The sequence below is a fragment of the Gigantopelta aegis genome, chromosome 10 (genome assembly GCF_016097555.1).
Source record: "Gigantopelta aegis isolate Gae_Host chromosome 10, Gae_host_genome, whole genome shotgun sequence".
Taxonomy (NCBI): Eukaryota; Metazoa; Mollusca; class Gastropoda; order Neomphalida; family Peltospiridae; genus Gigantopelta; species Gigantopelta aegis.
In genome coordinates this window covers 30,798,430-30,815,187 of record NC_054708.1, presented here as the reverse complement: position 1 = coordinate 30,815,187, position 16,758 = coordinate 30,798,430, and the positions used below count along the sequence as shown (strand labels likewise).

The following is a 16,758-nucleotide window of genomic DNA, read 5'->3' as shown; positions in this document are numbered from 1 at the left end:
CACATGCCACAGCCTTTATATACCAGTCGTAGTGCAATCAGACAAGAGATATGTGACATGTTTTACTCAACAAACAAAATGTTACATATTTAAGTACTATTTTCCCGATTATTTCGATTTTCGTTCGCACACATGTTCACCAATTGTAGATCAATTTCATCTAAAACAAAACCTAAAAAAGTATATAATCCTACTGAATCGGTATTCTGAGAAAACACGGCTCGGTGTTAAAGACAAGACGGTAACACAAGATATGGAATAAATAACATATTATTTAGATCAGTCTGACTGAAATCATTTCTTACTTCCCATTCTTTAGTAGATGTGACCAAAACCAACGCCATTCAGCACGCAGACGACCTTTGACTTGGCCAGTCATAACAACCAACCTCTACAATGGCTCAGCGGTAAAACCATCCGACCCATAGGCACGTGGTAAAACCATCCGACCCGTAAGCACGTGAGTTCGGATCTTGGTTGGAGTATCTGGTTGTTCAGTTAGTACACCTTGAGAACACAACATATACAGCAAGACAGCAACTTGTTGCACAGAGTACTAAGAAAAATCTCAGAAACTTCAACCAGGATTCGCCCATGTTCGTAGGTACCCTGTTCGTAAATGGATATCTATCTCCCACCTAGCGAGTTTTAATGGGTCAGTCAGGAGGCGTAAGGCTAACACACCGACTTCTCTCTCACTAACTCCTAACCATTAACCCACTTTTAATACACCGACTTCTCCCTCACTAACCACTAACCATTAACCCACTGTTAATACACCGACTTCTCTCTCACTAACCACTAACCATTAACCCACTTTTAATACATTGACTTCTCCCTCACTAACCACTAACCATTAACCCACTGTTACTACACCGACTTCTCCCTCACTAACCACTAACCATTAACCCACTGTTAATACACCGACTTCTCTCTCACTAACCATTAACATAGTTAATACACTGACTTCTCTTTCACTAACCATTAACCCACTGTTAATACACCGACTTTTCTTTCACTAACCACTAACCATTAACCCACTGTCCTGGACAGACATTATAGACAGCTGACGTAGGTGCAGGCTTTCTGCCAGAAAATAATTTGAGGGTACGTAATGGACTTGACATATTTTGAAATTGGACACTGCATTTCATGATCTTTAAAAACGTTTAAACAGAAATTCTCTAACTATTATCTATCTAAATATATATTCATTAATTTTCAAAATTTAGAGTACATAATTTTACCCTCCGTACCCTCGCACCATAATTAGAAAAAAAACACAAACATAATAATATGTGTGAAACAAAAACAATAATGACGATGCTGGCTAAAATCTGTCTGTCTTAAAAAAACATCATTTGAACACGGAATGGCATTGGTTCATTACGTATCAAATCTATTATGTACAATGCACAAACAATATGTATAAATTGTTCACATAATGCATACGATTATATAAAAATTAGCACACACATACATATAACAAACGAATCTGAAGATAGTCTCCTTCAAAAAGTTCACATAACGTTCGACCAATCATTTTGTTTGAAATCATACTCATTAACATAATATAGGCAGGCATGGCGGAAGAATGGAAGACAGGAGTTTGTATCACAATGTTCGTGAAAGTCTTGTTGTATATATGTACACACGCTCTCCGCATATGGGTTCACCAAACTCGGCATTTGATTCGTGGATTCATACGAGCTGCGTTCGAACATTCGAATGCCCAAGAGAATGTTTTTGAGTTTGATAAAGCACCATTTACTCTGAAAAGAAACAAAAGACTCGGTAAAGAAGAAGAACAAGAAAACAAACATAGCTTAAATTTTTGTTTTAAAGAATTACTTATGTCTGATGCATGCAGTATTATCATAGTTGTTAAAATGAGGGGTTGGGGGAGGGGGGTTTCTAGCTGAAAGAAATTAAAAACATTTCTAATTGAACATATATCGTATAAAGCAATACCAGGCACGGCGGAAGGAAGTAGATATTGGTGGGGCTGACTGAGATCGACGGAGAAAAGTAACCTTTCTAGGGGGTTCGGGGGTATGCTCCCCCGTAAAGGTTTGAAAACTAGATGTCCTGAAATGCAATTTCCTGCATTCTACAAGTAAAATTCATCTCTGCCTTAAGATTTACTGCCAATCATATTTTTGATTGAGAATTATTACGAGGTAGAACCCACCGGGTCCCACGCCCACCCTGCTCCGCCGTGCCTGAATACATACTGCAAGCACTTCCGCCATTCCCCAACGAGAATAAGCTTGGCTATGTTGTTGCTACAGATTTGCAACATGTTTTGAAGAACTATCAAGCCTAACTCAAGCACCATCGCCTGTCAAAGGTACTTTGTCATCCAAATGATTTGAGCAACATTTCCGTAAAAATACATAGTTCAATAATACTATTCTATGCACATTCACGAGCGGCTTCAGACGTTGCTTAATTTGCGAAAGATGTAGAAATGTTTTTGGCGTGCGCTAGAAAAGTGGCAGTCCTGCCATCTTTAAGTTAACACCTTGAGTGTATACATTGTTTGAAACTATTGTTCATGTTCAGCTCCTGCAATTAAGAAAAATGTCCACGGGAAAAAACCCTAAATAAGTGCCGCGGAGAATTAAACATTCTGACACAATCTCCAGGGTATTGTCGACTACCGTGGGCAATTGAAAGGATGCATGTTGTAGTATACAAAATAAATAAATAAAATAAAAACAATTTTGTGTTGTACCTACCTTGCATATCCAGGACTATGGGGATCTTTTAACAAATGATCCAACAATCCAATGTCTGTGTATTTTGAGCAATACATCTGAAAATAACAATACACAATCAGAAGAAGGAATTGTAGTCATTTTTAAACGTCTCAGAATTCATGGAAGGTTTAGGATTCACTTTTGAAGTTTGTAGTTATTGTAACATGTTTTTAGCCTTTTTCAAGTACCACAATTACAATATACTTTTTTTTTTTTTTTTTAGAACTTTTGTATGTCAAAGCTTTACCAGGCCTCCAACCCCCGAAAAATACCCTTTCTTGCTAGGACGTGAATAATGTTTTATTTTTGTATGTCATAGCTTTACCAGCTCTCCAACGCCTGAAAAATACTTGTTCTTACTTAGAATGTGAATAACGTTTCTTATTTTTTTGTATGTCAAAGCTCTCGAAAAATACAAATACAAAAGTATTTTGTACTTTTCGTCTGTCTGAAAAAAGAACTTATAATCCTGCGCCCTCATTCTTCTTGTTATTTTAGACCTTTTTAAAAGTGTTTAAGAATTCATGTAGCTGGCACATTTACACCCAATATTCCACAACCAGAACCTACAATTAAAGTTTATTTTGTTTAACGACACCACTAGAGCAAATGGATGAAGTCGTTTTGGGTTAGTTATGGCCCTGTATTCAAGAAGAAGGAAATGTTTTATTTGATGACGCACTCAACACATTTTATTTATGGTTATATGGCTTTGGACATATGGTTAACGACCACACAGATACTGAGCGAGGAAACCCGCTGTGGCCACTTCATGGGCTACTCTTTTTGATTAGCAGTAAAGGGTCTTTTATATGCACCCTCCCACAGACAGGATAGTACATACCACGACCTTAATTTGTTACACAAGTTGTGGAGCACTGGCTTGAACGAGAACTAGCCCAATGGGCCCACTGACGTGAATCGAACCTAGATCGATCACGCATCAGGTGCCCTGTATTCAATGCACTACTAAACAATGATTCATGGTGTCCCATAATAACTGTCATGAGGAAAAATACCAATCTTACCTGTGCAAAACTAACAAAAAATATTTGATAATGTGTTAAATTGAGGCCAGGCAATTTCGGTTCCTCTGTATGTTCCTCTATCCACGTCTGGTAAGCCTGGAATGAAATACATTAAATATTAAATACTTTCCACATTATGTCATCATTCTGTATAAATAATCAAAGGACAATAATAATTGCAGGGTTTTTCCCAGGGCCGTAAGGCGTAGGGGGCCGATACGCCTTGGTCCATAAGGTAAGCGCTTTGATTACCAATTACAATTATTGTAATTGATAATATATGAAAGAGCTATACAACTTAACCTACTGGTATGATTGTTCACGGTTACAGGATGTTAAAAGAGACTCCGTTTGAAGGCTATTAATGTTAGTAGCAAAGTTATGCCCTGAGTGAAATAATGTTCCTTTGTCACAAGCTACTTATTTATACCATTGTGATATAATGTAAATATACAGTAATATCACTTACTGTCGTTGGTTGTTATGGTAATGAACATGGGAATGGAATAGTCCATGAATTACTAGTTGTAAAATTGTATTTAGTGAAACTTGTGCTTTGTTCTTTCAGCTAATTACATTTTAAATTCTTAATATTACAAAATTGTATATGTTTTTATTTTCGAAAACACCCATCCCCTCTGCAATCCCTTTCTTCAATCTAAATAATTATTAAAACAAAGAGCATTCCCCTTTCCTTTACGAAAATAAATCATGACGAAATAAGGCAATCATAGCGTATACATATGAAATGTCGTCTGCTTACATAATTAGCTGCTCTGACACCACCATTATCTGCGATGTTTTCATCTAAAGTAAAAGATCCATTGACCTGAAAAAACAACAACAACATATGACAAGTCAATAAACTTGGAATATAATATGTTCTAACACTCGTTCCAGCCGGTGCACCACGACATGTATATCAAACGCCGTGGTATGAGCTATCATGTATGAGGGATGGTGCATATAACAGATCCCTTGCTACTAATAAAAAATGCAGTGGGTTTCCTCTCTATGACTATATGTCAAAATTACCAAATGTTTGACATCCAATAGCAGATGATTAATAAATCAATGTGCTCTAGTGGTATCGTTAAACAAAACAAACGTTTAACAAACTTTATATTCCAACGCGCATTTAACGTGATGTGTACTTAAAGGTCGCTGCATACCAAACACCATCTCCTCGGATCAAAGCTCGGAAGTACACCTAACTTTGAATGTCACATTTAATAACCACACCTGTTATGTCTGAAATTAGCAGTTTACTCCACTCCCATTTACATTAAGGTTGAAGGGTTGTTGTTTTCTTTATACATGGCATATATATATATATATATATATATATATATATATATATATATATATATATATATATATAATTGCAATGCTGAATGTAGCAGTTTTTGCCACATATGTTACTATTGTCGTCTATGAAATTTGATTTAGTGGTATACATCCTATAGGCAGGAAGTCCAGTTTTAAACTGCTATTATACTGAAATATCAGAATCATCCAGCTCGTCTGACCTTTTAAAATACAGTTATGAGACCAGCGCCTTTATGATTATGTTCAAACACTGGAAGGTTTACCTACTACAAACAAACACAATTATGTTTCTGGCCGTTAACAAACAGTCAAGCAACTAACATAATGATTGCCATGTAGAGGTCTATTTAATAGAGCTAATTTGCGATATTATAAGCTCTGCAGTATATGATTTCTGCCATCAGCAAACCACAGGTTTTAACCATATCGCCATTTTTTTTTGGACGTTAACAGAATAATTCTTATAAACGCAGTTTTAATCTAAAATATTCTCTTTAAAATAGCATAATAAACTAATTAAAAAAATAAATATATGTAAAGCACCACAAAATACTGGAAAAGTTACAATTTAAAGATCAAATCTTATGATAAAAGATAAAGGTAAAGAAATAAATTTAAAGTATAAAATATATTACCCAAAAGTCTTTAAATACAGAATACTGAAAAAATCACAATTTAAAGGTCAAGTCTTATGATAAAAGATAAATGTAAAGATATAAATACAAAGTATAAAATATATTTACCCAATAGTCTTTAAATTTAAATTTATCATATTGATCTCTAACACAGGGCGTGGTCTCTGCGAAATTGTGTGCTGTGTTTGGATCCCACCAGTTATGAAGGCGCCCCACACTGTCGTATTGTCTACCTGGAACAGAAAACATTCATGGGATCTACTAGGAGTTTGTTTTCAAGAGTTTGTTTTGATAAAGAACTAGACTGGCCTCGGTGGCGTCATGGTTAAGCCATCGGACATAAGTCTGGTAGGAACAGGGTTTGCAGCCCGGTACCTGCTCTTACCAAGAGCGATTTTTAACAGCTCAATGGGCAGGTGTAAGACCACAACACCCTCTTCAATCTCACTAACCACTAACAGACAGCCCAGATATCTGGGGCCTAATTCACAAAGATCTCTTAGGCTCTGTTAGACAACAAAGCATCCTCTTTGCAAGTCTTTTAGCATTGCACTGCGAGATCGCAAAGTTGCGAGAGTTTAGTGAATTAGGCTCCTGATATATGTGCCCATAACAGCGTGCTTGAACCGTAACTGGATATAAGCACCAAAATAAGTTGGAATGAAATAAAGAACTAGTACATTTTATGGCTAATATCTAATATTTCTCAAAGTAACTGAAACAAAAGAGAAAAGTAAACTATTGTTTGAAACTTGTACTGAAATATGATTATTACTAATAATCCAAATAAACTATCATATAAATAATATTTGAATCTTTAAAGTGATGCAAAAAATATAATACTTTGAATCTGATAATTTTATGGAGGCTTTCACTCCACAGTTATCAAGCTAAAATATACATCAATTCATTTGTGCTAAAATTGCCAGTAACTTCCAACCAAGCTTGAAAACGTATGTGATATTTTTTACCTACCTTGTATATCAAATGCATGTGTTATTTCATGACCTATGACGGACCCCATGGCGCCAAAATTTACTGATCTGAAATGAAAATACATAAGAAATGAAATAAACATCAACACTGATGTCGATTTCCTTTATTATTTATTATCAACGGTTATCTGTTTATTACTTTGTAACACAAAACAATAGAAACATCCTTCTTCTGTGTATTAAGATGGCGAATATTAAATAATCACGTAATAGGCAAATGATATCAAAGAATAATTCCAATTTGTAAATACTCTTTTGTTACAACTGCTCGGATTGGTCCAAATAATATCATGTGACTAAAAACCGGAGGTTCATAACTGCATGAATCTCATTTGTGCACTATTTTTGGCAATGCCTAGAAACGAAAATTTATCGTTTCAGCTATTTTCATTACAAATTGATAAAATGATTGTTTTACGTTAGTTGTTAATATTGAATCAGTGAATGTTAATTATTGTTTAAATTGTTTGTATTAATGTGTGAAAGAATATGAACAAAGCTGAACCATGGGAATATTAATCCCCTTAATCCGTGTTTTAAGAAAGAGTTCGATTGTTATTTCATAGTATTTTATATTAATGAAATTATTTTTCACTTGTAATTATGCTTGCATGAACTTAAAAAATTACCACATTCAATTTATACATGGGATGCGACTGTGCCATGGTAAAATTTAATGTTGGTAATCTTTTCTAAATAGTGGGATCGATCCCTGTCGGTGGGCCCATTGGGCTATTTCTCGTTCCAGCCAGTGCACCACGACTGGTACATCAAAGGCCGTGGTATGTACTACCCTGTCTGTGGGATGGTGCATATAAAAGATCCCTTGCCGCTAATCGAAAACAGTAGACCATGAGGTGGCGACAGCAGGTTTCCTCTCTCAATATCTGTGTGGTCCTTAACCATATGTCTGAGGCCATATAACCGTAAATAAAATGTGCTGACTGCGTCATTAGATAAAACATTTCTTTCTTTCTTTTCTAAATAGTTAACTAATAAAAAATATAATGAAGAATCTCACAACTTTAAGGATGAAGGCCACGAAAAGTGATAATCTTACTTGGGGCCGTTTGGAATGTAGAAGGGAAGATGAAACATGGCGATAGGAAATATGAGATCATTTCTTGTAGGTGAGTAAAAAGAGTTCACTGTGATTGGCGGTCGAATCCACCTAAAAACAAACATAAAGGCAAAGAATATAAGGAACTATTAGATATATAGGTACTGTTACAGTGTAAAGCAATATTGTATCATACGATAAACACATCATACAAAAAAACAACAACAAAAAACAACAACAAAAAACCCCAACAAAAACAAAACAAAAATACGTTAAAATATAATATAATAATTTTTTAAAAAATGATATTGTGATAATTTTCATTTAAATATCTACCATACTTTAAAACACTTTAAAATCATCAGAATCTAATTATAGGACCGGCCTCGGTGGTGTCGTGGTTAAGCCATCGGACAAAAGGCTGGTAGGTACTGGGATCACAGTCCGGTACCGACTCTTACCCAGGGTGAGTTTTAACGACTCAGTGGGTAGATGTAAGACCACTACACTCTCTCACTAACCACTAACAACTAACTCTCTGGACAGACAGCCCAGATAGCTGAGGTGTGTGCCCAGGACAGCGTGCTTGAACCTTAATTGGATATAAGCACGAAAATAAGTTGAAATAATTTCAGGTCATCTGGGACCCTATCTCTAAACCATGGAATATTTTAGACATGAAAGTTTTAAATGATTATGTGTACATGTATTCATGTACCAGTGCCAATATATGTGAGTGTGATTTCCCACTTTTCCCGCATTAGTATTATGTTCAAATATATGTTTATACCTTGGGCAAAACATATTTCCCATTCCTATGTTTTAAATTGGTAGAACAGCTCAGGGGCCTAATTCACTAAACTCTCGCAACTTTGCGATCTCGCAGTGCAATGCTAAAAGACTTGCAAAGAGGATGCTTTGTTGTCTAGCAGAGCCTAAGAGACTTTTGTGAATGAGGCCCCTAATATTATAATGGTATTGCAATAATTATTTATGTCAAACACTACAAAGGGAGGTAATCCCGTTAGCCTTACCGTTTCTTTCTATCTGGTTTCTCTTTTAAATCAGTGTTTGAACGTACCAGGTCGAACCGTTTCCATTCCAGTATATTTTGAAACCAATCGCTGGCCTTAATTTTAAACTGTAAATAAAACATTCAAAATTGAAACGTCTCATTCTTCAATGAACAGCATTTATTTTCTAATCACAGAAACGACGTTTGTTCTTAAGCTCGCAAAAACGCTGCTCAAGACGCCAGATTGTTAGCAATAGTGCAAACTCCAATTTCCCGCCCTATTTCTTGAGAGTATATTTGAAGAGTTCAGATGCAAAAAACGATAGATCCATATATCGGTTTTTGCGCCTGAACTCCTTATTTTCCCCCAGTTATCTGAATTATGGTGTGTTCTTCTATAACTGACCAGTATCGAAGATAAAAAGAATATCAACTGCCGTCCAGTGATTTTAATATCAATCGCCATTTTTATATAGCTTGGTTGTCACTCGACCCCTACGAAAGCTTATTGCCAATTGCCACACTAGTCATCATGAGCTACCTACTAACAAAACACTCCATGATTGCAATAATTGGTAATAATATGTAAATTAGAAATCTTGTTGTTTTTTTGTTAGTACTAAAATTATTTACAGACAAAAATTAATGATATAAACGTTAATGGACATCAACACATTTATTTGATAGAGTTAACCAGTTGTTTTATTTTGTATGACAGGTATTTCAGCCATATGTACCGTCACAAACATGCATTCAAACCTTTAAATATGAATCGTATATCCATCTAATTTAAAAAAAAATTAAAACTGATCAATACACGCAGCTAATGGTTAACTGAAATTACTGTAATGTGTATTTTATCCTGAAACCATGTTTTTAACGGCCGATTATGACCATAAGCGTATACTAGCAGATTATGACTGCTGACGTCACATTCACAGCTGCATTACCAATCGCTCATTGGACCTCTAGGTTAATTTACACTGTAGCTGAAACAACAGAAATAATAGCTTTTCCACTTAATTTTTAGGGACTGCAGGATAAAGATAATAAGTATTTAATGACGTAGGATATTAGCATTATCCTGTTAAGGCCGAATGAAGATTTCCCATTCTTTTCTTCACAGGATAAAGCCGATATCCTACGTCATTAACTAGTTATTCTTTATTTACAGATGGGTCACAAGACATATTTCAAAATGGGCATTTATCTAGCGCAACTCTCCATACATACTTACATCATTATAGTAAGTATCCAGAAACGTTGTGTTCAAAATAAATGAAGGGTAGCTTATCTTGTCCACGATGTGGTCTATCTGAAAAAACAACAACCCAAACACGTTTGTTTTAATAGGTTCAACAATTATATTAATAAAACAATCATATTTCACACGTTAATAGCGTATAACACAGGGGTTGCGGAGGGGGGAGGGGGGTGGTGGTGGTGGTGGGGGTGGGTGGGTGTGGGTGGGTGGGGGGTTAGTGGAGGGGGCGGTATTAACTGGAAAGGGCACATGGACCAAGTCGTCAAAAAGGCAGAACAATGAAAAAAATAATAAAGGAAAAAAAAGGGGCATTTGAATAGAACGAGAAAGGTGTGGGTTGGGTGGATGCAAAGATATGAACAATGGGAGGAGTTTCGCTGGTTTAAATGCGTAGATGTCTTACGTCAAACCAAAATGAAATAATTGACAAAAAACGTTTTTGTAGGAGGATGGGACGGACTATAGGGTATAGCATCAAACATCACTTTGAATAATATATGATGCATCATTTGAGACAAACTTACTTTTTCTCCTGCTTTTCTTCTTGTAGTTCTGTCCATCCAAATCTTCATCAACAAATAGTCTTTAAAGGCGTTTTTCACGTACTGAATAAAGTCCTCCACCTAGATAATTAAAAAGTAAAATGACAACCAGTCTCCTGACAAGAACTGAAAACATTACGGAATAACAGCAGTCGTGACGGAAGTTAGATTAATCTGTTGATTGATTGAAAACATATTTTATTGCACAAAGAACAAAAGAATCGGGCACTGCCTTATGAAGCCCTCACTTAATAGCATGCGCGTGTGCAACTGGGGGAGGGTGTGGGGGCTTGGGGTCGAAACCCCCTTGCTCCAAGCAAATATTTTTTTCATAGATGTAATGAGGGACTAAATGTCTATAATATGGAATTGAATAATAGTAATACGTGCGAGCTCTGTAATCTTTAATATTCCGTACTGGCCTCGGTGGCGCAGTGGTTAAGCCATCGGACTACAGGCTGGTAGGTACAGGGTTCGCAGCCCGGTACCGGCTCCAACTCAGAGCATCTCTTAAGGGCTCAGTGGGTAGGTGTAAGACCACTACACCCTCTTCTCTCTTACTAACCAACTAACAATTAACACACTGTTCTGGACAGGCAGCCCAGATAGCTGAGGTATGTGCCCAGGACAGCGTGCTTGAACATAAGTTGAAATGAAAATGAAATATTCCGTGTTCAGTATCAAACAACTGCCCTAATATAAACCAATATTTGCCAACCTTGTTTATGTCTCTCTGGATGGAAGTCATCATTGTATTTTCCATCATTGTGGGGAAGGACGAATGAGGGTGTGTGTGTGTGTGTGTGTGTGTGTGTGTGTGTGTGTGTGTCTGGTTAGCGAAATATTCATACGTGTTCAGGAGACCGAGCAGTCACGGTCGCACGCTAGACTGGTTTTTGCGCACAACTTGAATAGCTGTGATGATATAGGATATGATGGAAACTAGTCAAATTGTTCACGAGCGCTCCTGAACACACCACTGTTCTAAACGGAAACCTCGGTAAACGTATACCTGTTCCACATTTGCTTCGTGGGCCAATTCACGAACATAAATGGCGCCCGTTGCAAATCCCAAAGCCTGATTCGCGTAGAACGCACATCTTTTCCAGTGTTCAACCACCTCGTCTTCATCTAGCACATAATAATAATAATAATAATAATAATAATAATAATAAAAAAAATAATAATAATAATAATAATAATAATAATAATAATAATAGTAATAATAATAATAATAATAATAATAATAATAATAATATATTGACATACTTAAATTAAAATAAAAATTAAAACCTATCTATTGACAGTACATAATTTGCAGTCAATATTTTGACCATTGTAATTAAATAATCAATGGAATACTCAATATATTTAGGCAGACAAGATATAACATTTCTTATCAGTAATTTCTTAATAAACATTTTCATATTTTGTAATAATAATGCTATTCGGGCAACGTTTTGTCAACAAAAATAGAATAAAATAAATATCTGTCCAGTTATTTTACCAATGTACGACCAGCATATGAAATGCATTGGTACATAAGGTCCTGCCTAATGAAAATGTATGGAAAAAGTGTCCCTACTGATAACTAGTAAAAACTGATTATTATTATATGTGGCAACAATGGTTCCCTCCACTAACTGATTTAACACATGTACTCGGCAAGTTAATTACGGGCCACAATTGTGTAGTAGTTAAGGCTAGTAGGTACGGGGGTCTCATCCCAGTACCGGCTCCCAACCAGAGTGTTTTAATGAATAACTCAATGGGGAGATGTAAAGTCACTAAACTGTCTTCTCTCCCACTAACCACTAGCACCTAACCATTAGGGTCACTGTCTCTGACATACAGCCCACATAGCTGAAGTGAGCCCATGGCAACGTGCTTGAATTATTAATAGGATATGAGCACGGAAGGCAAGTAAAACGAAAAGACAGCTTATACAGGTGAGTTATGTGCCAGTATTATCATCATCATCATCACCACCATCATCATCACCATCATCATTATCATCATCATCATCACCACCATCATCATTATCATTATCATCAGCATCACCACCATCGTCATCATCATCATCAACATCACCACGACCACCACCATCATCATCACCACCATCATCACCATCATCATCATCACCACCATCATCATCATCATCATCACCACCATCATCATTATCATCACCACCATCATCATCGTCATCATCATCATCATATTAGTATTATACAAATCAAAAAGATAATAAAAAGACACGCAACTGTTCGTCAGGAAAATGCTATTAATAGAAGATGAAATAACGGTAAATTTTCGTGCGTCACAAAATTAATTTACAAAGAATAATTACATATCATACAGTTCAAGTTGGGAAGGATGCATGCAAACTGGGTCAATAAACTACAAATAATTGAGTTTCCTGTATTGTGCACATACCAAGGCTCTCACAGGTCATGCTGCACGTCACGGCACAACAGACAGACAGACACACAGACAGACAGATAAACAGGAATAATGTTCAATGAACTTCGTTATATAATTGGCGTAGAATGTATCTTGACGCCAATATGCTTACAGTTAAAGGCGGTGGTTTGTTTTCCATAGCACCATTCGTTATTTCCAATGATCATAGCATTAAAACAATATTAATTTGTTTGTTTTAGTTTTATTTGTGATACATTTTTCGTTTATATTGATTGATCAGCGCAACATTGGGATTACGTTCACCACAGCGCCTAACCATTATACACTGTTTCATGGTTTGACCATAACATTTATTTACTTCTGGATACTTTTATTTTACAGTTATGTTCATATGCGGCGATCTCTGCCTTTCGCAGCTGTTAACACTATTACACTATTTTAATAATACTTTTAGAACTCGGTGTTTATCGTCAGTTACCTTTCACTGACACCTAATAGCAGATTTGTTTTCATGCTGGGGTGTCGTTGAATGTTCTAAAATCGTATGTATTTGGCCGTTGTCTTTGATTAAAGGCATATTGTCACAGACCACTGACCTATCTAATGGTCTAACAAAGTATTACCTGAACAAAAATAATTTGATTTGTCCATAAATGTACTTTATTCAACCATCTTCATAACCACCATACTCCATTTATTAATGACACTTTGTAAAAAATAATTGAATTATGGCAATGATCCATAATTCAAAAACTAAAATTGCCAAGAGGGTTGACATGGATTTCACTCCATCATTAAGGTGATGCAATAGCTAGATTTGGTTTCCAACAATTAATGTAATTTTTTGTTATTATCCATTTTTAGAGAAATAAGGTCCTTAAATCCGTGACAGTAAGCCTTTAAAGGTGCAGATCCCTAGTTTCAGTCCGTAAACATGGACACTAAGTTTAGTCAATCTACAAACCTGCAACACACATTTGAATAAACTTATAACATAGAGAAGCTAAAGTCTGTGATGCTTAAACAGGAGAATGCCGTCTAAAATAACTATAGCTTGTCTCACTAACCATAACTTCTTAGACGAACGTGCGTTTTTAGAAACTAGGGTGTGTCCCTTTAAATTAAAACCTCCTTAGCTAAAGCCGTATACACGGAATATTTTATATCCACCCGTGTATATAAGAAACATGGTAATTTAGTTAATCTCGGGCAATAAATAATCTAAAAAGTTACCAGACACAAACAATATTATTTCCACAAATTTTAAATGATACAGAAAAACAAAAACGAAATATACCATGCTAAGATTCAAACATTATCAAAACGACCATTGGCCATGCAAAATAAATGATGATATAACAGGAACAAAAATGTAAATAAATAATAAAACAAACATGTTTTTTGTTTTTAGAAAGAACATTCATTTAATGAAATAAGACTTAAAAAGTCTTGATCAAAATACCTTTGAAAACACGGTTCTGATAATTTAATTCACCTAAAACGAATAAATGAAGATGTTCTCATAAAATCGTGGACGCGTTTAGGGAGTTAGTTAAAACATGTTGAAGTGTCCAGATCTTGGTAGAACAATAATATTAATAGTTAGACACCAAACACGTTCAGTAATTAATTAAATTAATTGAATTTAAATGGTTTTATTTTCAATCCTCTTTAACTATTAAAAAACACATTGTGTGTAAAAACATCCTGTGTGTAAAAAAGAACAACCTGTAATTAAAATTATCGAAACATTTGTTACTAATTCTAAAAAGACAAGGCTACATATTAGCAAGATTTTTACAAATTCAACAGATTTATATAAATTACGGGTAATAGAAACCAGAGATAGACAAATAGATAGATAGAGAGAGAGAGAGAGAGAGAGAGAGAGAGAGAGAGGAGAGAGAGAGAGAGAGAGAGGGGGAGAGAGAGAGGGGGTGAGAGAGAGAGAGAGAGAGAGAGAGAGAGAGAGAGAGAGAGAGAGAGAGAGAGAGTGGTGTGTGAGAGAGAGAGAGTGAGAGAGAGAGAGAGAGAGAGAGAGAGAGAGAGAGAGAGAGAGAGAGAGAGAGAGAGAGAGAGGGGGGGGAGAGAGAGTGTGTGTGAGAGAGAGAGAGAGAGAGAGAGAGAGAGAGAGAGAGAGAGAGAGAGAGAGAGAGAGAGTGAGTGAGAGAGAGAGAGAGAGAGAGAGAGAGAGAGAGAGAGAGAGAGAGAGAGAGAGAGAGGAGAGAGAGAGAGAGAGAGAGAGAGGGGAGGGAGGAGGGAAAGGGAATAATAAGTATAATACAATACCTGGTTTCTGTACTGTGAATGTACTGGGATCAAAATACTCCTTTAAAGATCGAACCAAAGAGAGTACCATATAGTCTCGAAGAATCCTGAAAAGTATAAATTCTGTATTTAAAATGTGTGTGTGTGTGTGTGTGTGTGTGTGTGTGTGTGTGAGAGAGAGATAGAGAGAGAGAGAGAGAGAGAGAGAGAGAGAGAGAGAGAGAGAGAGAGAGAGAGAGAGAGTGTGTGTGTGTGGGGGGTGTGGGGGGGGGGTGGGGGGGGGGTGGGGGGGGGGTGGGGGGCGGGGGGGGGGGGGGGGGGGGGGGGGGGGGGGGGGGCTCTAACAATAACGAAGAAAAACAATAACACAAACCACAAACAAACGCAACAACATCCATAATAATAAAGCATATATCATCCCTGCTATTACTTTCTGCATAATTACCGCACAACAATATCGCATAAGGCATTAATGGTGGCATTAACTGATTATGCAAAGACGGTAAGCATGTGGTTTCTCCAAGGATTGTCGTAAACAACATACAACTGTCAGAACACTGCCACAAATTACACTTTTGGTGCACGAATGCCAAAAATGATTTATAATGCAGCGTGAAACCACTAATTGTGGTAGTTTTTTTTTCCAAATCAAACTCACTCAGTGTGAACAACAATGGCACTGTACCATGTGTTTTTTTTCAAAATCAATTATTGACGATTCGCCAACGTTTCCGTTGAAAGGAACCGTCTTTCTTGCCATTGTCGGTTGGGACTGGGGTATTGAATAACGGTTGAATAATAAGTGTAAAGAACTGCCAATAATGGATGCAGTAATGTATGATACATTGCATTTCGGGGATCACTCGATACACTAGTCTCGAGGGACAAGTGTTTGTATTTTTAATTTTTTTTTTTTAATTGAAATTCATCAACGGAACATTTGATTATAAAATGCTGCGCAACGAGTGCTACGCAAACAATGAAGAACCTCTTTATACCTTGGAATACAGTGAGTTTATTGTCCGTACCATTATCTGTGGCGCACAAGTCTTTTCTCGTGCTTATATCCAACTAAGGTCCAAGCACCCTGTTCTTGGCCTAACGCAAATAAATTAAAACTAGGGTCTGCGTCTTTAAATCATCTGGTTTAAAGGCATATTGTCACAGACCACTGACCTATTTAATGGTTTAAAGGCATATTGTCACAGACCACTGACCTATTTAATGGTTTAACACAGACCGCTGACCTATTACTTGAACAAATATAATCTGATTTGTCCCTAAATGTACTTTATTCAACCATGTTCATAACCACCATATTCCATTTATTAATAACATTTTGTAAAAATAATTGAATTATGGCAATGGTCCATAATTCAAAAACTAAAATTGCCGAGAGGGATGACATGGATTTTACTCCATCATGGTTCAGTTAAGGT

General features: G+C 36.3%; 1 protein-coding gene across 1 annotated transcript in view; it reads right to left on the bottom strand.

Annotated features, from left to right (window-relative positions):
• Positions 1–933: 933 nt before the first annotated feature.
• Positions 934–16,758, bottom strand: part of LOC121383578 (endothelin-converting enzyme homolog) — a 56,438-nt gene continuing 40,613 nt past the window's right edge. The window contains exons 10-21 of the mRNA XM_041513668.1: positions 15,341–15,426; positions 11,643–11,761; positions 10,613–10,711; positions 10,062–10,139; positions 8,844–8,950; positions 7,810–7,920; positions 6,730–6,797; positions 5,863–5,987; positions 4,554–4,619; positions 3,791–3,886; positions 2,742–2,818; positions 934–1,772 (exon numbers count right to left, since the gene is read on the bottom strand). Coding sequence (XP_041369602.1) covers positions 1,673–1,772; positions 2,742–2,818; positions 3,791–3,886; positions 4,554–4,619; positions 5,863–5,987; positions 6,730–6,797; positions 7,810–7,920; positions 8,844–8,950; positions 10,062–10,139; positions 10,613–10,711; positions 11,643–11,761; positions 15,341–15,426 — 1,132 coding nt within the window. The 3' untranslated portion in view covers positions 934–1,672. The remainder of the gene's footprint in view (positions 1,773–2,741; positions 2,819–3,790; positions 3,887–4,553; positions 4,620–5,862; positions 5,988–6,729; positions 6,798–7,809; positions 7,921–8,843; positions 8,951–10,061; positions 10,140–10,612; positions 10,712–11,642; positions 11,762–15,340; positions 15,427–16,758) is intronic.